This window comes from Ochlerotatus camptorhynchus, unplaced genomic scaffold (genome assembly GCF_037179485.1).
Source record: "Ochlerotatus camptorhynchus isolate MF236.1 unplaced genomic scaffold, CSIRO-AGI_Acam_v1.1 ptg000503l, whole genome shotgun sequence".
NCBI classification, from domain to species: Eukaryota; Metazoa; Arthropoda; class Insecta; order Diptera; family Culicidae; genus Ochlerotatus; species Ochlerotatus camptorhynchus.
This window is the reverse complement of record NW_027040988.1, coordinates 979,559-1,002,663: the sequence shown is the minus strand read 5'-3', so window position 1 is coordinate 1,002,663 and position 23,105 is coordinate 979,559. Positions and strand designations below refer to the sequence as shown.

The window sequence follows — 23,105 nt, the reverse complement described above, 5'->3', positions numbered from 1 at the left end:
CAGACCAACCTAACCATCGGATAGGGGAAGTCTTTCCCTATCCGATGAGGATGTTGGTTTGCGTGGGCAAGTCTTAAATTTCAAGAAATCATCAAGAGAAGTCATTGTTTACAAAAGCTGTTAGGCCCTAATTCCAGCTCTATCTAGAAATGTTCAATCGCTTGCCTTTCTTTATTCCGCCGCTCCATTGGTATTTCTTTTAAGCTTCAATGAAACGGACGAGCGAAAGGGACCTCGAATTTGATAATTCCGTCTTTCATGAAACACATCAACAGAGGTTTCATGACGTATATGACGGAAAATGAAAGTATATATTTAAAACATTTCTCACGTGAAAAACTGATTACACGTAATATGTTTAATTTATCTTCCATTCACATATATTATCTAAATAAATTAACGAAAACAGGACATAATGCATATAAAAAAATGAAAGAGCGGTGATAAAATGTTCGTCAAAGGGATTGAAAGCCATAATGAGGTTTCGTTTAACTAGAAAATCGAAGTTACTTGAATTGAAAGCGATGAGCAAAGCAACGACGAGAAGATGCAAAGCCAGCGTTTCCTTCTAAGCGTGCTTCTTTTTCATTATCATTTCTTGCTGATAGTCTAGCTAGGCGTTATAGAAATGAAGCGTTGAACACGTTTGTATGAGAGAAACAAAACTTGAGTTCATTTTAGAGCTTCGAAAATGTAGAGCCCTGCCCAAAATAGCATATTCCATAAAACAATTGTTGATTTTTCCGGACTTATTTAATAAGGGCGTAAGGACTGTATAGAAAATAAGTTGTAATCAAGTTTGTCGTTGCAAATCCTTAAAAAAATGTCATGTCCTTGTTAAGAAGTTAAGGGGTTACGCCTACCTGAAAACTTTCAAAAAATCGATTTTTTTTATTGTCCTAATCGAAAGTATATAAAGTCAAGAATATTTCCTCAAAAGATCAAGTTGATCCGATGAAAATTGTGAAAGTTATGCGACGTACAAAAATATTCGCTTATAGTGGACTAAACCCAACTTGAAACTTTAAACGCGATTATCTCGGAATCATATTTTCAAAACCGGTGCCAAAAATTTCTCGAAATGTATACATTCGATTCGTCCGATTCGTTTTGATTTCTGTTCAGTACTATTTTGTGCAGTCCACGATCGTTCGGATTTCGTCTATCATTTAATTTCGATTTTTTACAGTCGATCAAAGACAAATTTTAAGGATCAAAAATCGGCACTTCAACTTTGCAAGGCCGCCATTTTGTCAAAAAAAAAAAGTTAAAAAAAAAACCAAATGGGCTTCGTGGGCTTCGTGGCCGTGCGGTTAGCGGCGTCATCCGTCGTTCAGGCGTATTGTGAGTGCCACGAAGTTGAGGGTTCGATTCCCGCTCCAGCCGGTGGAACTTTTCGCAACCCGGAAATTTCCCTACTGGTCTACTGGGTGTTGAGTGTTGTCCGTTGTCTAGTGTTAAGTATTCAGTCTGTACAACCTCTGGTTGAAGACGGTGTCATTTGTCTTTTCTTCAAACGATCAAGGACTAGTTTATCACATGCTTAACGATTTGGCATGGTTTTTTTTTATTTCAGATGATTACATCACAAACCGCAGAAGGGCACCGCAAAAAGCGTTTTTTAGAACATCGTCCACGAGGAGCAGCCGTGCGGGGCACCAGTTATGTGTGTTCAATAAACGGCAGAAAACCGATTTTCAATATGTTGCGACGTTTTCGAGAAAAAAATCCAAACTTTCGCTTTTTTTCGGTCTTGCAGGTAGGCGTAACCCCTTAACTGTATAAAAACAAAAAAAAAATTATTAGGTACTTTTATGATTTTAGATTTAGGTCTTCTTATAAACTTGGGACAGTGTGACAAAACAGGTTTGATACACTTTTTGTACATATCGTAAAATATTTTTTTCTTGATTTGTTTTCCGTGCTGAGAACCAATGCTTCTGACGCCAGGAAGGTAGCTCCCACACCTAGATCCTACATATCGACTCATCAACTCATTGACCGGGGACTAACGGCTTTACTTCCCTTCCGAATGAAGGCGTGTTCAGAAATTTTATGCCGCCGACTGGGATTTTTTTTTTCCTTGTCGGGTATTTTCATCACTGCGACCATTTTTCTGATCTATTGTGATATATTCCCAATTTTTTTCTTTAACTATATCAAGATGCCGTATCACTATTATTAGGAGTGATCGCCATCGTTTGACTAATAGCATTATCCCAGCACGGCATTATACTTCAAATAAAGTGCACTGCCGTACTGGGAGTTGTTCTCCAAATGTCAAAGGGTTCTATCAGCCCCTTGTCGAAGAACTTACGCTTTTTATTGAAAATTGCCGGACAGTGGCATAGCAAATGTTCCGAGTCTTCCTTTTCTATGCCACAGAAGCGACATACATAATCTTGAAGTTTTCCAATCAGCTTCAAGTGATAACGACTCGGACAATGACCTTTTATAAGACCTGCATATATACTAAGCTCTTTCTTAGAAAGTTCCAGGATTTTGTGGGTCACATAAATGTTTGGATTAATGCATCGCCTCGACTGCCTAGCAATGGAAGTTTTCTTCCAGTTTTCCTCCACTTTTGAAGATTCCCACGCTTTTAGCTCCATTCTAAGAGATGCAACCGATAAGCCACAAAAGGGCTCTGGCCCGATGAACTTATGAGAAGATCCGAGTCTTGCTAGTGCATCAGCTCTTTCATTTCCCTCAATACCGCAATGACCAGGAACCCAATATAAGTTGACTTGATTATGACAAGACAATTTTTGAAGTGATTGAACACACTCCCAGACAAGTTTTGATGTACATGTCGCAGACATTAAAGCATTTAGAGCAGCTTGACTACTGTAGGACATGACGCATATATTTGAACTCTTATAGTTTCTACGCAAACATATAATGGAACACTCTAAAATTGCTTGGATTTCAGCTTAGAACACAGTTGGCGATATTTCTATCCCTGGGCCAGTTATTCCTGCTCCCACTTGATTGTTCAATCTTGAACCATATGTATAAAAAACAATCGATCCTGGATGAAGAACCGACTGGGATTGAACCCAGGCCCTTTTGGTGTGAACGGCAATCACGCTTACCAGTACACCATCGGCGCCGCTCTGGTTTCAGCTTGATTATACTATCGGTTTATACTTATTAGAGCCTCATGCTAAATATAGGTACATATACATAAATAAACCGTATTGCTAAACACATTTTCGATGCAATCATTCCTAGTAGTAACGAACCATGACACCCACCAGCAAAGGGGCGTAGCACTCAAGGGCCAATAAAACTGCAAATAGTTTCTCGTACTCTGGTCTATTGCTGCACTAACATTGACCAGCAGGGTACAATGATGATAGTTTGTGGATTATTGCTTCAATTAAAGCTAATTAATTGTTGATTAAATTAGAAATTGCAGCCCGACTACCGTTCTTACCACCAGCGTCCATCGGCATGCTGTGTAGATTTGAATTTGAAATCATAAAATTAGTTAGCCGCAAAATGGTTAAACGACACCATTATTGTTATTATTGGGGTCATATACGGCGGGGACCATCCGAAAACATCGTGACGCCCGGTGTTGATGATGCTGGGACATGAGTTGGATTCGGCACACTTTTGATGGGGCTCATTAGAGCCGTCACGGTTGTAGATTTTTATTATAGCCTCATCATGATTTGTTGACCATCCGTTCATGCCACTGAGCGTCGGTACCTTTGGATTTGGATGGTGGTAGATGTTTGCCGACTGACCGGCAGTGTGCGGTACGATTCAATCGTTAGACGCAAAATTAACTTCCTCTCTTCCGCGCAAAGTTATGAACCCGAATTGCCGGGGAGTTGTATCAAGTCTAAAAATAACGCAAGTATTGGGAATTGAACTCCTATTGTTTAGTACTCGTTCGGGGAAGGCAAGTCTAAATCAACAGAAATCATAGACTTCGGGTTGCTTCATTTCGGCCCGGAGCCAAGGGCCGCGGTTTTAATGCGAAACATCCAAACAATGTGAAGATCTAAACAAAGCAAAGGAATTTCCAGCTGCAACCATATGGTGGTGGCATCGGCAAAGGAATGGATTGTCATGTTTGTGTTTACGTTTGAACGCGAGTGCCGGCTAAGTGCAATGTGTAATTTACGAAGTTTTGTTCTTACTCGTTTCGGGATTTCTTTGATTCAGTAAAAATACAAAGATGAAACAAGAGGTTACACCACTGTATTGTGTTGGATTGAATTATTGTGCGGTTAAGAATGTAAGAAGGTGTTCAGAAATATTGAAATATTATTATAAATTTTGTGATTTCAGTAAAACTTAATGAGATCTTCAATAATAATCAAGAATTTAATCATGTCACAACACATGCGACACATTTCACGTTTCCTTGCTTCGCACGCTGTTTGTTTCTCTTTTATCTGTTGAATTTCTTTTACTTTGCATACACTTAAATCAACATTTACAATACATTAATTTCAAAACATGCTTCTTTTGTGATACTGATCGTTTATTTTCGTTTCCAACTTTCCGTTTGTAAATCATCATGTCTTTCTGGCCGCATGATCAACCAAACGCCAACGGCTTGTTGTTCGACGTCGTCGTCGCGTCGTTTTCCACGACTAATCGTTCGGTATGAGGTCGTGTGTTGTTTGAAATATGAAAAGTGATTGAGATGAATATCGTCGGCGCGTGTTGCGTGTTCGACATGATGGAAACATTTCCATTCATTGAGGAAACTCATTCCAGGCCGTCGTCGTCGTCGAGGAAAAAGGTATGCAACCATTTGTCTGACGAAATAATTAAATAATCGTTTTTCAACACTGCCTTGTGGTCGATGATCTATTTGAGTAATCTTTATGACCTTTCTGTTCGGATGTGCAACCGTTCCCGATCTTCAGCTTGATGATGGATCATCATACGGTTGGGTTCCTGTTTGTGTGTTCTCCACAAATTTTCCCGCTTTGGATGTGCTTGATGCTCATCGTCTGAAGATATATGGCACTTGGAATGGTCGTAAATTTTCCTTCCCAAAAATTTCCAACCAAGGAGATTGTTTTGAGAATGGTGGTGGAAAATCTTAAGAATCAATTAGGTGGAGAATGTTAATTTAAACAATGCCCGATCGGGTGATGATTCTTTGTATTGAGGCACAGTGTTAAACACGAGTCAGAAGAACGGTGCTTAGAGCTGGGACTAATTTGGTAAATTTTGTATAGAAAAAATAGTCTATCCGAAAATTTGGTATTTGTTTCCATGGTATAGACAGTTGAATTTCTAAATTTTTCAATTAATCATCCTCAACTGTCCAAATAATTGTGCATAGATAAAACAATACCACCAGCACACTGATCTGCAATGTATTTAAATAGGGAATAATTCCTCACTTACTTCTGATTGTCTTGTTCTGATCGTCTAGATAAGACAAAAATTGGTTCTTGGGTCCAAACAGGGACAGTAGTTCTGTGAATGAAATTACAAAAATTTGAAATTATTTCTAGAAGGATGGTGGATTTGCGATCATATAGAATTCTAAGTCGAATGTTTGGAGGATTCGTTTTGAAAATTTGAACGAATCCTTTTCAGCAATCGAATCAACTTTCTATCCAAATGCAAGAAACAAGTAAATACCACTTGCATTTGTATATGTAAATAATCAACCAGTTATCCACTCTCGTCTATCGGCGAGATAACCCTTCTTACATCAAAATATATTGGGCAAAGAAAATTGCACCTGGGATCATGGAGGTTAGACATGGTTTACACACTTAGTTTTCAGAGTTGCCGAACGCACGAATTAAAAATCAATCGCTGTATCAATACCAATATTATTAAAGCTAGTGCTATGGATGCTAAGAATTACATCACAAGTCTTGAGGGTTGGACAAATTCCGTTATATTTTTTTTGTGCACATACTTTTCATGAAAAGTAATTCGAGATTGAAGCGATTACAAAAAAAAATGTTTTTATAAAAGGAATTAAGTTATGATTTTGTTTTCTTTTCATGTCATGTTACCAGTTATCATACAATTGCATATTTTACTAGTAACCGATGACCTCATCTTCAGTTTTAAAATAATAGATTTTGTTTAGTAGTGGGACAAAAGTTCGCAGGCTATCCGTAAATAGTTAAATAATTGTTTACGGCTAGTGAGGGAAACTAAGCGAGTTGATAGTTTCTAGCATCTTGGAGTGTATCTCTAACTGATTTTTTTAAATGGTTGGGATAACTGTCTACCTATAATGGTTGTTTTTATAATAATTGTGAAATTACAATGCTGATATCAAGTGAACTAGAAATAAGCTCTTGTTTTAGAAATAGTGAATGATTTGCATCGTAAATCATATTTCAAATCTCCTTCTCCTTCTCCCCAACCTTAAAATTTTAAATCTCCACTAACCTCGAGACGACCACGAACATTCGGTTCAATTCCTGTAACTCTAGATTAAAGATTAAGATTAAGTATGTATAACGCAAATGATAACTAGGCTGTGTAAAGTTTATTCGATTGAGCCTGTACAGACGAATATATTTACAAATAAAAAACTGTTTACCTATGGAAGGGAGTGTCTATAATATCTCAACAATTGAATATCTTTCTAGACTAGCAATATGATATTATTAAATATATTTATTTCATTGTTGCTTCGGTTTCAAAACATGTGCTTTTTGACTAAAAGTGTACTGACAATACAGTGCTTGTCAGAACCAGTGCTGGTAATTTTTATATCATTCGATTGAAGATGAACCAATACAACCATTCAATCAATTCTGTGAACACGAATTCTCACATGACCATAATTTGAAGAGCCCCTTTCTCATTCGAAGCTCATATTGTCACTGTCAATTGAGTCACTCACTATCATTTGATATACGACAGTGGAGTAAGGAAGAAACCCAGCAAAATGGTCCCACATCGACTAGTCGACCCGATGTTGGATCAGTGTAAGGCAAATTTAAAGTCGATATCGGCCCAATGTCGTGTTGTTGTCGGGTCAATTTTAGGTTTATGTCGGGTCAACATCGTGTTGGGGTTTGGTACAAGTCAGGTTGGTGTCGTGTTGGCTTAGCTTTTTCGCCAGAATGTCGACCAGAGCTCCTGTTATGTGCAGGTTACACTCAATTGAGTTATATCAAACGTTTCTCAAATGAGAATGATTAATGCCTTCGTCAAATGACTAAGCAAGTGATATCACCCATCGAAGGAGGTCCCCTTTGACAGCGAATAACTGCTGTTCTTATTTTCATCAAAAATGTTCAATTGATTTTGAGAATTTACAGCACTGGTCAGAACAATAGATCCAGCTAAGATTATTCCGTCACTAAAATCGTAGAATCTTTATGTTTACCAATAAGCTTTTATTTACTTTTCAGGGCTTTTGGAAAAACTAGCATCCTATAATTTCACAAAATTTTACACAATCATCTGAGATTTGGGTGACCAATATTGGACATCTTTTACTTAACTAGCTGTTTCTCTTAGTGACGTCAATATATTTTATAAAAAAAAATCATAACGCATTGCTTGTATATTAATAAACAACAAACATAATCCCGGAATTTCATGACTATGCACATTGTTTTTTTTTTTATTAACCGAAAATCAAATTTTTCATTTATTTCTAATGAATACTATTTATTGGAAATTTGTACGGACTGTAGACATTTGTCAACCCCCCTAAAGAGTCAACGTAGTTTATGAATAGCCCCTAATGCACCCGTATACTGAATGGGATTTTGGGTTCAAACCCCACCGGATGCCGTAGATTTCTTCACAAATGTGTTCTTCCGATCATGTGTGCTTTGCGTTAACCGCAATAATAAGAGAATTATACAAAAATCAAGGTTTGTAGTTATTTTCTTCCTGGCTTCGCGCATTTATTTTTTTCCTTGTATTATTTTCCTTCCTGCTTCTTCCGTATTTTCAAAGCTATCTTGTAGTAGACGTTATCCCGGTAACTGGGTTGCTGATTATGGGATTCGTTTGGGCTAGTTTTCTCTGCATTCATGTCGGCCACCGGGGTCGTCACGGGAATTTGTACCATGTCCTATTCAAGCATATTTCTTGTCGCTGTTCTCCTAGGAATCACCTCTGGTTACTAAGCTTGCGTACGTACTTCTACCGCTCTGTTCTTCGTTCTGTTGTTGCTTCTCTGGCTGCTTCTGAGCTTTTCGCTTGGGGCATACCGATACCCTTCCATCTTACTGAAGAAGCATTTATCCTTATTATCATCATAGAATGTTTTCCCCTTTCGATTGAAGAAATGTATATTAGGCCTCTTCATTTTAACAGAAATGTTCGAGATGCACCGGGTCAACCGTGATTACTGTTCGTCATGTTAATTTGAACTTCTGTGCAAATTTTCAGCAATATTTTATAATATTTGTATCTCGAGATTGAAACAACGAAAACTGCTGTAACAACTTTCATGGCAAAGCTTAATGTGTTATCTACCAACTTTGTGACCAAAAATTGACTATAATTTTATTGAAGTTTGACTTAGTTTCATGCTCGAGAATATCTTAAAAAGCAAAGAATTTTAAAGTATTTGTTCTACGAACTTTCCACCAATATGATTTAAAAATGTGTAGTCTACGGCATAATGTTTCTTATACTGTTCTCGAAATTTCGTTGAAACATAGTTTTCGTATAGATTCCACAGATTGAGAGATAAAAATCAGAAAAGAGGTAGTTAAAGCTAAAATTCACAAGACAATAGAGCCAATAAAAGTTTCAATTAGATTGATAGAACATAACGGCGCCGGTGGTGTAGTGGTAAGCGTGATTACCTCTCACCCCAGCAGGCCTGGGTTCAATCCCAGTCGGCGCCGCCGGGATGTTCTGAGGCATAACATCTCTGATCACGCCTTACTTCGGATGGGAAGTAAAGCCGTTGGTCCCCGGTTCATGAGTTGATGGGTCGATAGGTAGGGTCCAGGTGTGGGAGCTGCCTTCCTGGCACGTCGGTAGCATTGGTGCTCAGCACGGAAAACAAGATCGACGGAAAAAACAAACCAAAGGAAAAAAAAAAAATTGATAGAACATAGTTGCGTTGCTTTTCAAAGACGACCGATGACTGTTTCATTGATAGATGATTTTTTTTAGAAATATGAATCCTCAGCAGACGTGTTTTTTTTTAATCAAGGGAAAGTGTCACTCGAGCCATAACAGCAATTTATTTAAAAAAAAAATGAAAATTTCAAGACCAACAATTTAAATGGCCTTAACTCCATTTTGTAAACAAACCTTGTAAGGCAATTTTCTCGCGAACCGAAACCTTCATTCGCAAACCTAAACCACAATCGGGTACAGGAGAATTTTCCCTACCTATTCATTATGTTGGTTTGCCCTTGCGGACTTCGGTTCGCGAGAAAATGGCCTTACAAGGTTTGTATACAAAATGGAGTTAATTGATAAAAAACACGTGTACTGAGGATTTATACTTCTAAAAAATCATCTATCAATGAAACAGTCATCAGTCGTCATTGAAAAGCAATGCAACTATGATCCGTCAGTCTAATGGAAACTTTTATTGGCTCTGTAGTCTTGTGAATTTTAGCTTTAACGACCTCTTTTCTGATTTTTATCTCTCAATCTTTGGAATCTACATGAAAACTATGTTTGAATTAAATTTATGCCGTAGACTACACATTTTTATATCATATGGGTGGAAAGTTCGTAGAACAAATACTTTTAAGTTCTTCACTTTTTAAGATATCTTCGAGCATGAAAGTAAGTCAAACTTCAATAAAATCACATTGAATAACTTTTGGTCACAAATTTGGCAAATAATACATTAAGCCTAGCTATGAAAGTTGTTACAGCAGTTTTCGTTGTTTCAGTCTCGAGATACAAATATTATAAGCCGTAAATTACCTTAAAAACATAAAATTAACTTGAAGCACCCCTAAATCATCACCAATTTTGCTGAAAATTTGCACAGAAGTTCAAATTGACATGACATCACGGTTGACCCGGTGCATCCCGAACATTTCTGTTAAAATGAACAGGTCTAATGTATATACCACGTACAACTATGTGTATGTCGAAGCACAGCTCAGCTGGAATTTTCATGCTTCACTTTCCTATATTTACCCAGCACTAACGCTAGCTCATAGTCTGCTGCCTTTCCATTAGCATAATAGAAAAATAAATCTTTCGAGTTATCTTTCGATGATTCACATCCAGTGCTTTCACGAAATTTACAATTTCGCTCATGTTTGGTTTTGGACGTGTATGGACTAAGCATGATGGTATTCTAAATTTCACATATATCGTTCTAGCGATGAAGACCAAAGTGAGCAAGTTGCTGGCAATGAACAAGGTGCAACTAAGTTAAGTTAAGTTAAGTTTTCTTTATTAGGGAGGCTTTCAGCCTGAGGCTGCTTCGCCTCCGGCCAGGCGCAACTATGCAATAGTGGTTATTAGACTGATGCAAAATTTGAAATTTTCGCTCCACAGTGCTCAAACGGTTCCAAATTGGGCCCTGATTAGCCACCCAAAATTTGAACTCATTTAGTGGGAAACTGACTTGGCACAAACCATTTGAAGTTTATATGGGAATTCTATGGAGAAACCATAATTTCGATTCGTATCTATCTCAAAATTCACCAGTTCGCTCTACTTTAAAAAATGATATCTGAGCTTGTTGAAAATTTACTCAGCTACAGCTTTGTTCAAAACCAATTTTCGATCAAATGTAAGGAACAAAAGTTATTAATGATTTAAGTCACTGATGTTTTATGATTATGCTCAATCATCTGTTCAGCAGGCAACATTGGTGTTTATGGCGCGTAGAATAGAGGACTAAATCATGGCTACTATGTAACACTGCAAACGGCGCCGGTGATGTAGTGGTAAGCGTGATTACCTCTCACCCCAGCAGGCCTGGCTTCAATACCAGTTGGCGCCGCCGGGATGTTCTGAGGCATAACACCTCTGATCACGCCTTCCTTCGGATGGGAAATAAAGCCGTTGGTCCCCGGTTCATGAGTTGATGGGTCGATAGGTAGGGTCCAGGTGTGGGAGCTGCCTTCCTGGCACGTCGGTAGCATTGGTGCGCAGCACGGAAAACAAGATCGACGGAAAAAAACAAACCAAAGGAAAAAAAGTAAAGGGTTGTGTCCTAGACACGACCGCAGTATGACGTAGAACCACACAAAATTGTTGTTTTTCATGCATTTTTGACTATTATACTTTATCTTAAAATTTTCAAGTATTTCAATGTTTCGGTTATGGTTGATTCAAAACAATTTACACATTTTCTTTACAAATATCCATGTGAAATTCCACATGATTTTCATTTGACCACACATAAACAGAATCCACTCAGAAGTACACATGAAATTTACACGCAAATGAATAGTATGTGTGGTCACTAGACTGATGCAAAATTTGAAATTTTCGCTCCACAGTGCTCAAACGGTGCCAAATCGGGTCCTGATTAGCCTCCAAAAGAGAAAACTCATTTTATAAGAAACTGACTTGGCACAAACCATTTGAAGTTTACATGGAAATTACTATGGGAAAACAAAACTTTTTGTTCATTGTCTTCTTGCCTTTTTACACATTGTACTGTTAACACATTCTATTGCTATTCTTATGGGAATTTTTATCAGCTACAACTTTGCAGAAGATCATTTTTCATCCAAACGTCAAATTAAATAGTTATTAATTTTTTAAGAGATTGATAATCTTATGGCAAGATTAAGCAACTGTATTGTGGGCAACACTGTATTCTGCAGTGTGACATAGTAGCCATGATTTTTGTCCTCTATTCTACGCGCCATAAACACCAATGTTGCCTGCTGAACAGTTGATTGAGCATAATCATAAGACATCAGGGACTTGAATCATTAATAATTTTTGTTCCTTACGTTTGATCGAAAAGTGGTTTTCAACAAGTTCAGCTATCATTTTCTAAAGTAGAGTGAACTGGTGAATTTTGAGATAGATATAAACTGAAATTATGGTTTCTCCATAGTAATTCCCATATAAACTTCAAATGGTTTGTGCCAAGTCAGTTTCTCACTAAATGAGTTCAAATTTTGGGAGGCTTATCAGGGCCCAATTTGGAACCATTTGAGCACTGTGGAGCGAAAATTTCAAATTTTGCATCAGTCTAGTGGTCACGCATGGTTTTTAAATGTACATATTTTAAGTAGGGGAATTTACGTATTCTCGGCAACCTAAGCAGCGACCTTCTTTCTATAGCCTTTTTCTCTGAGGAACGCACACATATGCAGTATTGGTTTGTTTACAATCTTTTGCTGCCAGCTGCTCTAACAATTTCAGTCGAAAGAATTGTCAAAAACTGTTTTGAAACGCTTTTAAAAAGCTCCAATCTTCTCTAGTGAGAGCGAGTATTGTCGGCAACCAGTTTTTCTTCGGCAACCGTTCCATTTGAACTGCATGTAAATCTGCTGTTCTATTATCGGCAACTCGAAATCAGCTACAATTTGTAGTGTGTGTGTTTCATTTCAAGAAAACCTTGCTAGATTGCTTTTTCCCAGTGGTAAAAATATAGTCAAATTGAAGCTGAAAGCATAAAGAATCGTTTGCATGCATTCAGCGAAGTGTTTTCGTAAGAAAATCCAGTGAAAATAGTGTTTCAATTTGGGTTGCCGAAAATAGTCTTGCAAGCCGAAGGCGTCATTTCCCCTATGTGGCTGACACATAGATATTGTTTTGTTAGGAGCAGGGGTGGGGGGGGGGGGGGTTAGGAAAGGTTGTTGAGGGGTGGGGAGGGGGTTGGTTAGGAAAGGTTGTTGATGAGTGGGGGAGGGGTTAGGAAAGGTTGTTGATGAGTGGTGGTGGGGGGTTAGGAGAGGTCGTTGAGGGAGGGGAGAGATTGTTGTGAAGGGGGGAGAGGGAGAGATTGTTGTGAAGGGGGAGGGGGAGAGGTTGTTGTGAAAGGGGGAGGGGGTTTCGTCATTATTGTGGTCACGCCGTGATCCACCTTAAGTCGCTGATTTGGTCCTGCTTACTGCAGGACCAAGCGCCACGCCGTCCGAAGCGACAATGAGCAAAAGCATGACAGCAGCGCTGTTTTATATCTTTTCAGGTCCAGAACCTGATAGGATTTCCCGCAGTTTTTTATGAATGGGGCGGAGCAGAAAGTTTCTTTTGTGCAGAATATGTAAAATAGGATGGACTTTGGATGTTAATATAATTGCATATATAGAGGCACCAGATATGTTTTACCGTCAGTTGTGTGTAATTCACCAACTGAATGTCATCAAACATGTCTTGAATGCAATTTTTTGTTCAAATTTGGTAAAACTTGGTTTTACTAATGATTGTGGTATGTTTAAAATTTATTTCCCGGAAAAAAGGGATCATTAAAGTCTGTCTCGTTTTCGGGTTATTGATGAGGGGGGTTTTAGAAGTGGTATTTGAGGGGGGGCGGGTAGGAGAGGTATTTGAGGGGGGGGGGTTTAGGAGAGGTATTTGAGGGGGGGGGGGTAGGAGAGGTATTTGAGGGGGGGGGGGTTTATGAGAGGTATTTGAGTTGGGGGTTTAGGAGTGGTATTTGAGGGGGGGGGGTTTAGGAGAGGTATTTGAGGGGGGGTAGGAGGGGTTTGATGGTGGGGAGAGGGGTAGGAGAGGTTTCATGGTGGGGGGGGGGTAGGAGAGGTTTGATGGTGGGGGAGGGTAGGAGAGGTTGTTGAAGGGGGGGCCGAGAGATTGTTGTGAAGGGCGTGTGTGCTTTTCCTCATTGTGGTCACGCCGTGATCCACCTTAAGCTGCTGATTTGGTCCTGCTTACTGCAGGACCAAGCGCCACGCCGTCCGAAGCGTTAATGAGCAGTGGCATGAGACCAGCGCTGATTTATATCTTTTCAGATTCAAGCAGAATGATGTGCAACCAAGTGGTATTCGTTTATGATGACTGGGTTTGCGAAAAAGGCTTATTTCATGAAAACAGTGATAAAATTATCATTTGTACATTTTCAAAAGTTTAATTACAGAAAAATTGGAAAAATATTTATTTCAACAGGTTCGTAATGTAATATCCTATCGATTGGCGTATTTGGATTTTAATTTCATCTATAAATGACAAAGTTACAAGCGTTCAAAACCTAACACTCCTTCACCACACATATTTTTTGACTTGCACCCCAGTATAGTCGACAAAGACGTAGTTCTACGTCAAAATGAAAACAGTAGAATACAGTGCTGCCCACAATACAGTTGCTTAATCTTGCCATAAGATTATCAATCTCTTAAACAATTAATAACTATATAATTTGACGTTTGGCTGAAAAACGATTTTCTACAAAGTTGTAGCTGACAAAAATTCCCATAGGAATAGCAATAGAATTTGTTAATAGTACAATATGTAAAAAGGCTAAATGACAATGAACAGAAAGTTTTGTTTCCCATAGTAATTTCCATATAAACTTCAAATGGTTTGTGCCAAGTCAGTTTCTTATAAAATGAGTTTAAACTTTCGGAGGCTAATCAGGACCCGATGTGAAACCGTTTGAACACTGTGGAGCGAAAATTTAAAATTTTGCATCAGTCTAGTGGTTATTGAATAGCAGGCTTCCACGTGTTTCGCACCGAAAAAATAATCAACTGCTGCTGTTGACAGCTAAAAGCGAACTAATCTTCGAGCATGAAAGTAAGTCAAACTTCAATAAAATCACATTGAATAACTTTTGGTCACAAATTTGGCAAATAATACATTAAGCCTAGCTATGAAAGTTGTTACAGCAGTTTTCGTTGTTTCAGTCTCGAGATACAAATATTATAAGCCGTAAATTACCTTAAAAACATAAAATTAACTTGAAGCACCCCTAAATCATCACCAATTTTGCTGAAAATTTGCACAGAAGTTCAAATTGACATGACATCACGGTTGACCCGGTGCATCCCGAACATTTCTGTTAAAATGAACAGGTCTAATGTATATACCACGTACAACTATGTGTATGTCGAAGCACAGCTCAGCTGGAATTTTCATGCTTCACTTTCCTATATTTCCCCAGCACTAACGCTAGCTCATAGTCTGCTACCTTTCCATTAGCATAATAGAAAAATAAATCTTTCGAGTTATCTTTCGATGATTCACATCCAGTGCTTTCACGAAATTTACAATTTCGCTCATGTTTGGTTTTGGACGTGTACTTGGAAAAAAATCCGTTCTCGAAAACGGGAACGGACCGTGAACTAAAAATCACGGCCAGCTATCCAGAACAAAATTTTCTCAAATATACACCGTGAACTATGGTTCACGGCTGTGGTTCACGAATATGGGAACTCTTTTTTTTCCCGTGTATGGACTAAGCATGATGGTATGTATTCTAAATTTCACATATATCGTTCTAGCGGTGAAGACCAAAGTGAGGAAGTTGCTGGCAATGAACAACTAAGGGGCCTCCCTTAGCTCAGTCGGTAAAGGCGCAGCTACAAAGCAAGACCATGCTGGAGGTGGCTGGGTTCAATTCCCGGTCCCGGTCTAGTAATTTTCCGGGTTGGAAAATTTCTCGACTTCCCTTGGCATAGAAGTATGATTGATTTTGCCATACAATTATACCAATGCAAAAATGGTACAGGCATCGAAAGCTCTCAATTAATAACTGCGGAAGTGCATCTGGAACACTAAGTTGAGAGCACGCAATAAGCTAATATGCGATATGCAATAAGCTTGAAATGCGAAGAAGAAGAAGAAGAAGAAGCAACTATGCAATAGTGGTTATTGAATAGCAGGCTTTCACGTGTTTCGCACCGAAAAAATTATCAACTGCTGCTGTTGACAGCTAAAAGCGCACTAATTTGAAATGATTAAATTACACCATTTTATAAACTTTTTGTGAACCAACTTTCAAACCAACTATTATAGGGTTGCAATGATTGTTGTCATTTGCTGGAAAGTTGTATTTTTCACTAAACTAAGTGTCAATGATTGCAAATTTTATATTAAATTACATTAAAATGTTATCAACATTCAAAAATGAATAGTTTGTCGAGATTTTCTTGAGGTTTTCAACGAACTTATCTACATTTAGGTACAACTGTGCAATTAAATAAAAATATTTGTTAGAATTATTTCAGAAAATAAGCATTGTACAAGGATTTTTCATCGGATTCGGATCCACCAAACCCATATTTAATAGGAACAATTCCTAGAAATGCACTCAGAAGCCATTTGAAGAGTCGATCAATTTCATCCCATACCAATAGTTTCAAAGTTGAGTTTTCAAAAATGTCCTTAAAATAAAACCAATAATTTAATAACGATTGAGTACCCATAATACTGGTTTTAACATCATTAGTTAGTCAATATACTCAATATGTGATCAATTTGAGACCGGACTACGGTATTTATTTTAAACTCTAGACTGTTCGAAAACACTTATAGTTGTGATAACGAATTAATTTCAAAATGTAACATAAATACGGATCCTGGTGAAACGGGTCGGTTGAAGCACAGCCAAACAGACATAACTCTTCAAAAAATATCGTCAAGCGTATTTTTCATGCACACTAGCACCAACCGGTGGAAAATAACTATTTTAAATTGGCTCAGTACTTGACTATTGGTCCCAAGCAAATCGATTAACGTTTCCCATTCTAGTCAAAATTATAGTACTACACAATGTTTGTTTTGATCCGCTATGAAAGTTTGACATATAAAATGAGGGGTTCGTGAATTTTCCTATGTTTCGAGGGGTGCATCGATTAACTTGGGACCGAAGATAGTACCAGAGCTGAGCCAAAAAGTTGAGCACGTTTCTTCGGTACCTACTAGTTGTAGTGTTCATGCATTTTTTCACCAATTGCTTTTTCCCTCGTTCTGTCAACACGTCAGCTGTGTTGAACAAAAACAAAACAAATTTTTTTACTTAGATTTGTTTTCCGTCGATCTTGTTTTCCGTTCCAATAAGGCTGTCCACGAGACAGTTCCCGAGCAAAGTCCAGCATCAAAATGAAAGCAAATTGAAATCAAGTTTTGATATCAACATCAAACTGAAATCATAATTTGATTTCAGTTTACGGAATTGACAAATTTGATGTCTAATTTTGTTTTCATTTTGCTGTACATTTGCTCTTCAAAAATATTTTGTTGCGGGTTTGTTTTCATTGCCTTAGCATAACATCAAATTGAATACTTGTTTTGTTATCAACAGGAAAAATGGATATCAAATTTAGTTTTCAGTTTGCTCTTACTGATAGCAGAAATAGTTTTCAATGTGATGTCACAGGAAGATTTGTTTGCTCTCAATTTTGATTTTTTAACCGTTAAAACGACCAAAACGACAGCAACCTGAGTAATCATTATCAGCGAAATCACAACATCAAATTTAGATTTCAATTTGATCTCAGACTTTGCTCGGGTTGCGATCAGCTGACTTTTGACAGATCACAGTAGAACTGGCAGTTTATTCTGAGTGTACCCCATTAGGCATAAAGGCATACGGACGTTAGGCATACGGACGTTAGGCATAATGGACGTTAGGCATAAAGTCATTAGGCATAATGGACGTTAGGCATGATATACGTTAGGCATAATGGACGTTAGGCATAAAATACCTTGCTGCTGTGCAACTCTAGAAACCTGCTTAACCTGTAAACCTGTAAACAATGCTTATATTAGGCTTAGCGTTGAATAAAAAATGATACAAGTTAAACAAACATAGTTTATTTAATAAGCACAGTTTGGAATCCATTATTTATCATATCATAAGTGACGTATCTACATATTTACTTAGATCCATGATTAGTAGCGATAGTGGTTAAGTAATCTTACAATGAAAACTCAGCTTAGTTTTGAACTATATCTTGAAATCAATCGCATCTAGAAATAAAAAAATCACACATTTGTTGTAATATATTCTTACACACATATTGCAAAAGTCAAAGAAGAAAAGGTTTTCCTCAAAGAACAGCTCATGAAATAAAGAATGGTGAATTCTGTGATTTTTCATTCAATAACAAAAAAACAGCCAAGGTTGAATAAAATATGATGCCAAAGAACAGCTCATGAAATCAAGAATGGTTAATTCTGTGGTTTTTCATTCAATAACAAAAAAACATACCTGCTGCTTCCAGGATTTCCTGCCATACTTTTCGATACAACGATTCTGATTTTGTTGTCATCAGAATGAAAACTAGCGGAACCATCTGCTGATGTGAGGGATCGATACTTCCATGAACAGTGACGAGTTGCCGAAACAAACAAGGAACTGTGGCAAACGTACCATCTGTAACCCAATACTTTGCCTGTCCAAGACGTCGTTCATGAGTTCCAAAAATTAAAGCTCTTTCATTATTGTCACCGAAGTCAACAATCAATAGACGGTCTCCATTATCATCCTTCTGGAATTCATCCGGTAGATTATACCTAACGTCCATTATGCCTAACGTCCTTTATGCCCAACGTCCATTATGCCTATCGTACATTATGCCTAACGTCCGTATGCCTAACGTCCGTATGCCTAACGTCCGTATGCCTAACGACCGTATGCCTAACGTCGTGCACCCGTTTATTCTCATATGAATTTCTGATTTGTTTATGTTTACATTCAGCACCATTAACGCCAGATCACTCACACACTCTAGATTTCTAGCTGTCAGTTCTACTGAGCAACGTCTCTTGGATAACCTTATACTACCGACGCCAGGGAGGCAGCTCCCACACCTGTACCCTACCTATCGACCCATCAACTCATGGACCGGGGACCAATGGCTTTACTTCCCTTACGAAGGACGGCGTGATAGGAGATTTTATGCTACAGAAAATCTTGGCGGTGCCGATTGGGATTAAACCCAGGCCTTTTGGGGTGATAGGCAATCACGCTTACAAAACAAAACAGATGCAAGATGGAAGTGCATCTAGAACATTACATTTAGAAATGAAAAACGCTCGCAACAGAAGCGTAAATAGCCTAGAAGAAGAAGAAGGATCGGGAGACTATGCACGGCTAAACAAAAGAATCTAATCTGTTGAGTTCTTTAAACTTACTATTGAATTGTGCCTTTCGTTCACTCTCACGTTTGCTTTCAAAAATGAAAAGAGCAAATAAACTCAACGGGGGTCTTGCGCGCCTTAACCTGTAGTACAACTTGATATAAATAGAGTAGTTTGAACATGACGTTGGGTGAAAACAACTACGGTGCTACGGTACATGTAAGTAGCCTGTTTTCATGATAATTTCTTCAAGCGTCTTAAGGTTCAATTTACTTTGATGCTTTTTGGAAAATTTCAAAAGCAGTTTTTTCCGACGCATTATTTCAGATTGCAAAAAGCTCGCACTATTCGATTCCTTATGATATTTTACACAAAATGACGCGAGCTTTTTGCAATCTAAAATAATGCGTCGGAAAAAACTGCTTTTTATTTTTAAAAAAATGCATCAAAGTAAATAGAACCTTAACACAAAATTAAATTGGCGCGCGGAACTGGCGAACTGGGTGAATGGAATTCAATATTAGGTATTTTTTTCGTTCCATGTGAACTAAAAGGGGTCACAATCAACGGAATTCGGGGTAAGATGGTAAATTGATTGTTTGATGGCTTAGCTATTGAATAATAGTTTTTTTTGTTACATCCACTCTCAATTTACGACAATGTATTCCAGATTATCTTGGTTGGAACGGAAGCTGTTAAATGTAAAAATATAAATAAAACCAAAAAGTAATTTCTCTAGCGGTGTATTGGTGTAAATTCCGCTGTGCAATCCCTAGGGTTGTAAAGCACCAACACAGTAAAATGGTTACAGAATTGTTTATTATACTTTTCCTGGTTCACATCTAGATTTTTTGTTGAAACAAATTCAATTTTGTTTTTACGTTTGCAAATAGTAGTGTTTTAGTAAATAGTTTACCATCGGGGTAAGATGAACAATGCCAATAATTCATATGTAAAAAAATCAATGTCCGCATTTACGCTATGTTATAGATACCAACAATATATTATGTCCAAAATAGATACACCGTCACCGCTAAAGATCTTGTTCTAGAATGCCAATGTGACTTAATGCATGGTGAGTTTCGGCACATACCAGTTGTTTCCCACTTCTGGATTGAGTTGTCGATTCTGATTTTGACGTTGGTCGCGCGTTGATTCGGCCGGTGAGGGTGGCGCTGCGTCTTCCAGATTATGTACTGCTCAACTGAATCCATTGTGTCACAAGTTTAGTAATGAAAGTGCTCGCTGTCCTTTTTTTTGCTGAGATCCCTCTAGTCGGACTAGCTAGAGTGTGTCTCGTAGTTTTGGTAAATTTCTGCTGCTGTGTGAGGAATGAAAGGTGAAAATGCTGTTTTCTTACACCGGTTGAAGAAGTTGCGGTAGCATATCTATGGGAGCTCTTCGAAATCATAGTGATGTCATGGATTTCTTTGCAACATATCGGGTGAGATCTATCATCTATGCGGGATACTGGAGGGTCCCGATTGATGCAAAATTGATGGGATAAGTGAAAATGCCAACTCCATGTCTTTAATATTTCGTGAATAGAGGGTGGGCTCTTCTTACCACTCATTGGGATATCCTCCTGTTGGATAGCCTGACCGGATTGACCGGTTGTATGATCCTGTTGTTGGAAGTAGATTCTCATTTCTCCGGTGATTTTGCCCATGGATTCACCCAAACCGTTTTTAGCTCTTGATACAATGGCAGATTGGGTACAATTAGAGATTATTAAACTTGATCAAGTCGAACAGCGAAGATAGTCCACAGTTTACTGAAAGTTGTCTTGCTACAGTGAGTGGTAGTTTCATATCATCATCATCATACCAGTTGTTTCCGACTTCCCTCGGCGTCCCCCAGGACATATTCAGATGTGGTCAATGCGGTCTTGAGTCCTTATACGTGAAGTGCGTATGTCTGTATGTATAGTATCCTTCAGCATGAGTTTAACTTGCATAATACCGATATTATTAGCAAACTGATGTATGAGATGCAAATTAAGCCGGCACCGGTGGTGTAGTGGTAAGCGTGACTGCCTTCTCACCCCAATGGGTTTTTGTTCAATCCCAGCCGAGGTAGGTGGGATTTTTCTGAAGCGCCCATTACACATGTCAATATATTGACAAACATCGTATTGTCAATTTTCCTTACAATATTATCAATATATAAATATTGAAAACATTAATGACAAAACGCTAAAGCGCCCGATACACATGTCAATATATTGACAATAAATTGACATACTGACAATATTATTGAAAAGCTAATATTGATAACGATGGATTGATGACGAGTATTGTTGAAAACTGAGTTTCATTTCACTTTGTCAATATTTTTCCCCTAGCGGGAGGGAGGGAGTACGTACGTCATTTAGACAGACTGACTCACGAAGCACATTCATGCATGCAGTGTTGCCATTTTGTTTAATTCTTCGTGTGTGATGTAAAATTGGTTTCAAACTAAATAAAAAATTATCTTTTTACAGTCGCCAATCACTACCCAAGGCTTCATCTATATGGATGTTCATTTTCTATTAAATCACAAGCATAAAATACATACTTTCTGCGTTTCACATGCCTACACGTAACGCAAATTAATTAATTTAAATATGTTTTTCGTTTATGAATGTTTAACAAAACATCAGCATAATAGTTTATGTTTGGGAAACTGCATACCAGAACGTGGGTTTTTCAACACGAGTGGTAATTCCGTGACAATCGATTTGATTCAATTCCATTTATTTGTAAAAACACATGTCCGGAGTGATTTGAGATTTGGGCGTAATTGTATTAGTAAACAAACAGGTCAATCACCGATTTCTCGTGAATAAAAGCTCAATCTTATAAACAAACTATACCAAATGATAGAGGAATCATACCTCATAGTGTTATTAGTTTTCAAAATTGTGCTTTTATTCACGAAAAATTAGCGATTGGCGTTTTTGTTTACAAATACAATTACGCCCAAATCTCCAATCACTCCGGATGTGTCTACATGTGTTAACATATTGTCCAGTGTATTTTCTGTGTTCTGTCAAAAAGTTATAACATTTGATATTGGCTAGCCGTCATTGCCAATATCAATTTGGTATTTGAATGCAAGTTCGCGAAATTTCAGCTCAAGTTGAATAACCCACGTTTTTTGGTTATAGTTGACTTTTGAGTATTGATAATCAACAATATAAATTTGCTAAAAATTATAAGACGATTTCATCATGGTAAAACTAGTGTATAATTATTATAAAAATATGCATTATATGTATGGTTAACATTCGGTAAACATTATTGTTCTGAAGAAAAAGGTGGGTTAAGTAATACAAAACTAAAATTGGATGGTAAAATGTATCACCTAGTTCTTTTGCCATTCCGTAAACAACATTCCTTTTAATTGAAATGAAAAATTAAGAATGGATGTAGAATGGGTTATTATTTAATACTACTTATTATTAAAATCAAAAAAATTATTTAAAATGTACAAGCATAAGTAAAGGTTGGGTGACAATTGGTTTGAACGCTGTTCGGTAATTTTTGAACTACGGAACTTTTCGGTATAAGTTTATCAGTAAAATTTTTTACAATTTTGAAATTTATTACGAAATTGTACGGGCCTAGTTAAAAACATTCAATGATAATGTGTCGATTTTATTGATTTCTTACGAGTAAGGGGATGTTCTTAATCTACGTAGACATTAGGGGGGGGGGGGTGGTTTGGCAATCATCCACGGCCCATACATTTTTTTTGATAGACAATTGTCTACACAGGGGGAGGGGGAGTCAAGAATCCCAAAAAACTGTCTACGTAGTTAATGAACAGCCCCTAATGGTAATTTGAAATTTTACCGACTTAGGTGATACGAATTCAGTGTGTAGTTAGTACTTTTCTATAGGTCCACCAACGACGTTTCTGTTTTGACCCGAGTGCAAACATTAACGCTAAACATACTTTATTTTGCTGATCCGTGTTTCTTGTCAGGGGAAATTGAGACAAGTAATATTGTCTTTAATACATTGAGGTTAAAAGGCTTCAAACGTATTGCCATTAATGTTGTCAATATTCGCATATTGATGATATTGATAGCAAAATTGACTGTGTTTTGTCAATATATTCTGAGTATTGACAAAGTGAATTGAAAATCAGCTTTTCGTCAATACTTGTAATCAATTATCATCATCAATATCACCTTTTCAATAATATGG

General features: G+C 37.7%; 1 protein-coding gene across 6 annotated transcripts in view; it reads right to left on the bottom strand.

Annotated features, from left to right (window-relative positions):
- Nucleotides 1-23,105, bottom strand: part of tey (teyrha-meyrha) — a 114,490-nt gene that overhangs the window by 70,605 nt on the left and 20,780 nt on the right. For 4 of the 6 annotated variants that reach the window (XM_065235756.1, XM_065235755.1, XM_065235758.1 and 1 more), the window contains exon 4: nt 5,383-5,454. The exons of the other annotated variants lie outside the window; for them this stretch is intronic. In XM_065235756.1, the coding sequence (XP_065091828.1) occupies nt 5,383-5,454 (72 nt within the window). The remainder of the gene's footprint in view (nt 1-5,382; nt 5,455-23,105) is intronic. 6 annotated transcript variants of the gene reach the window in all.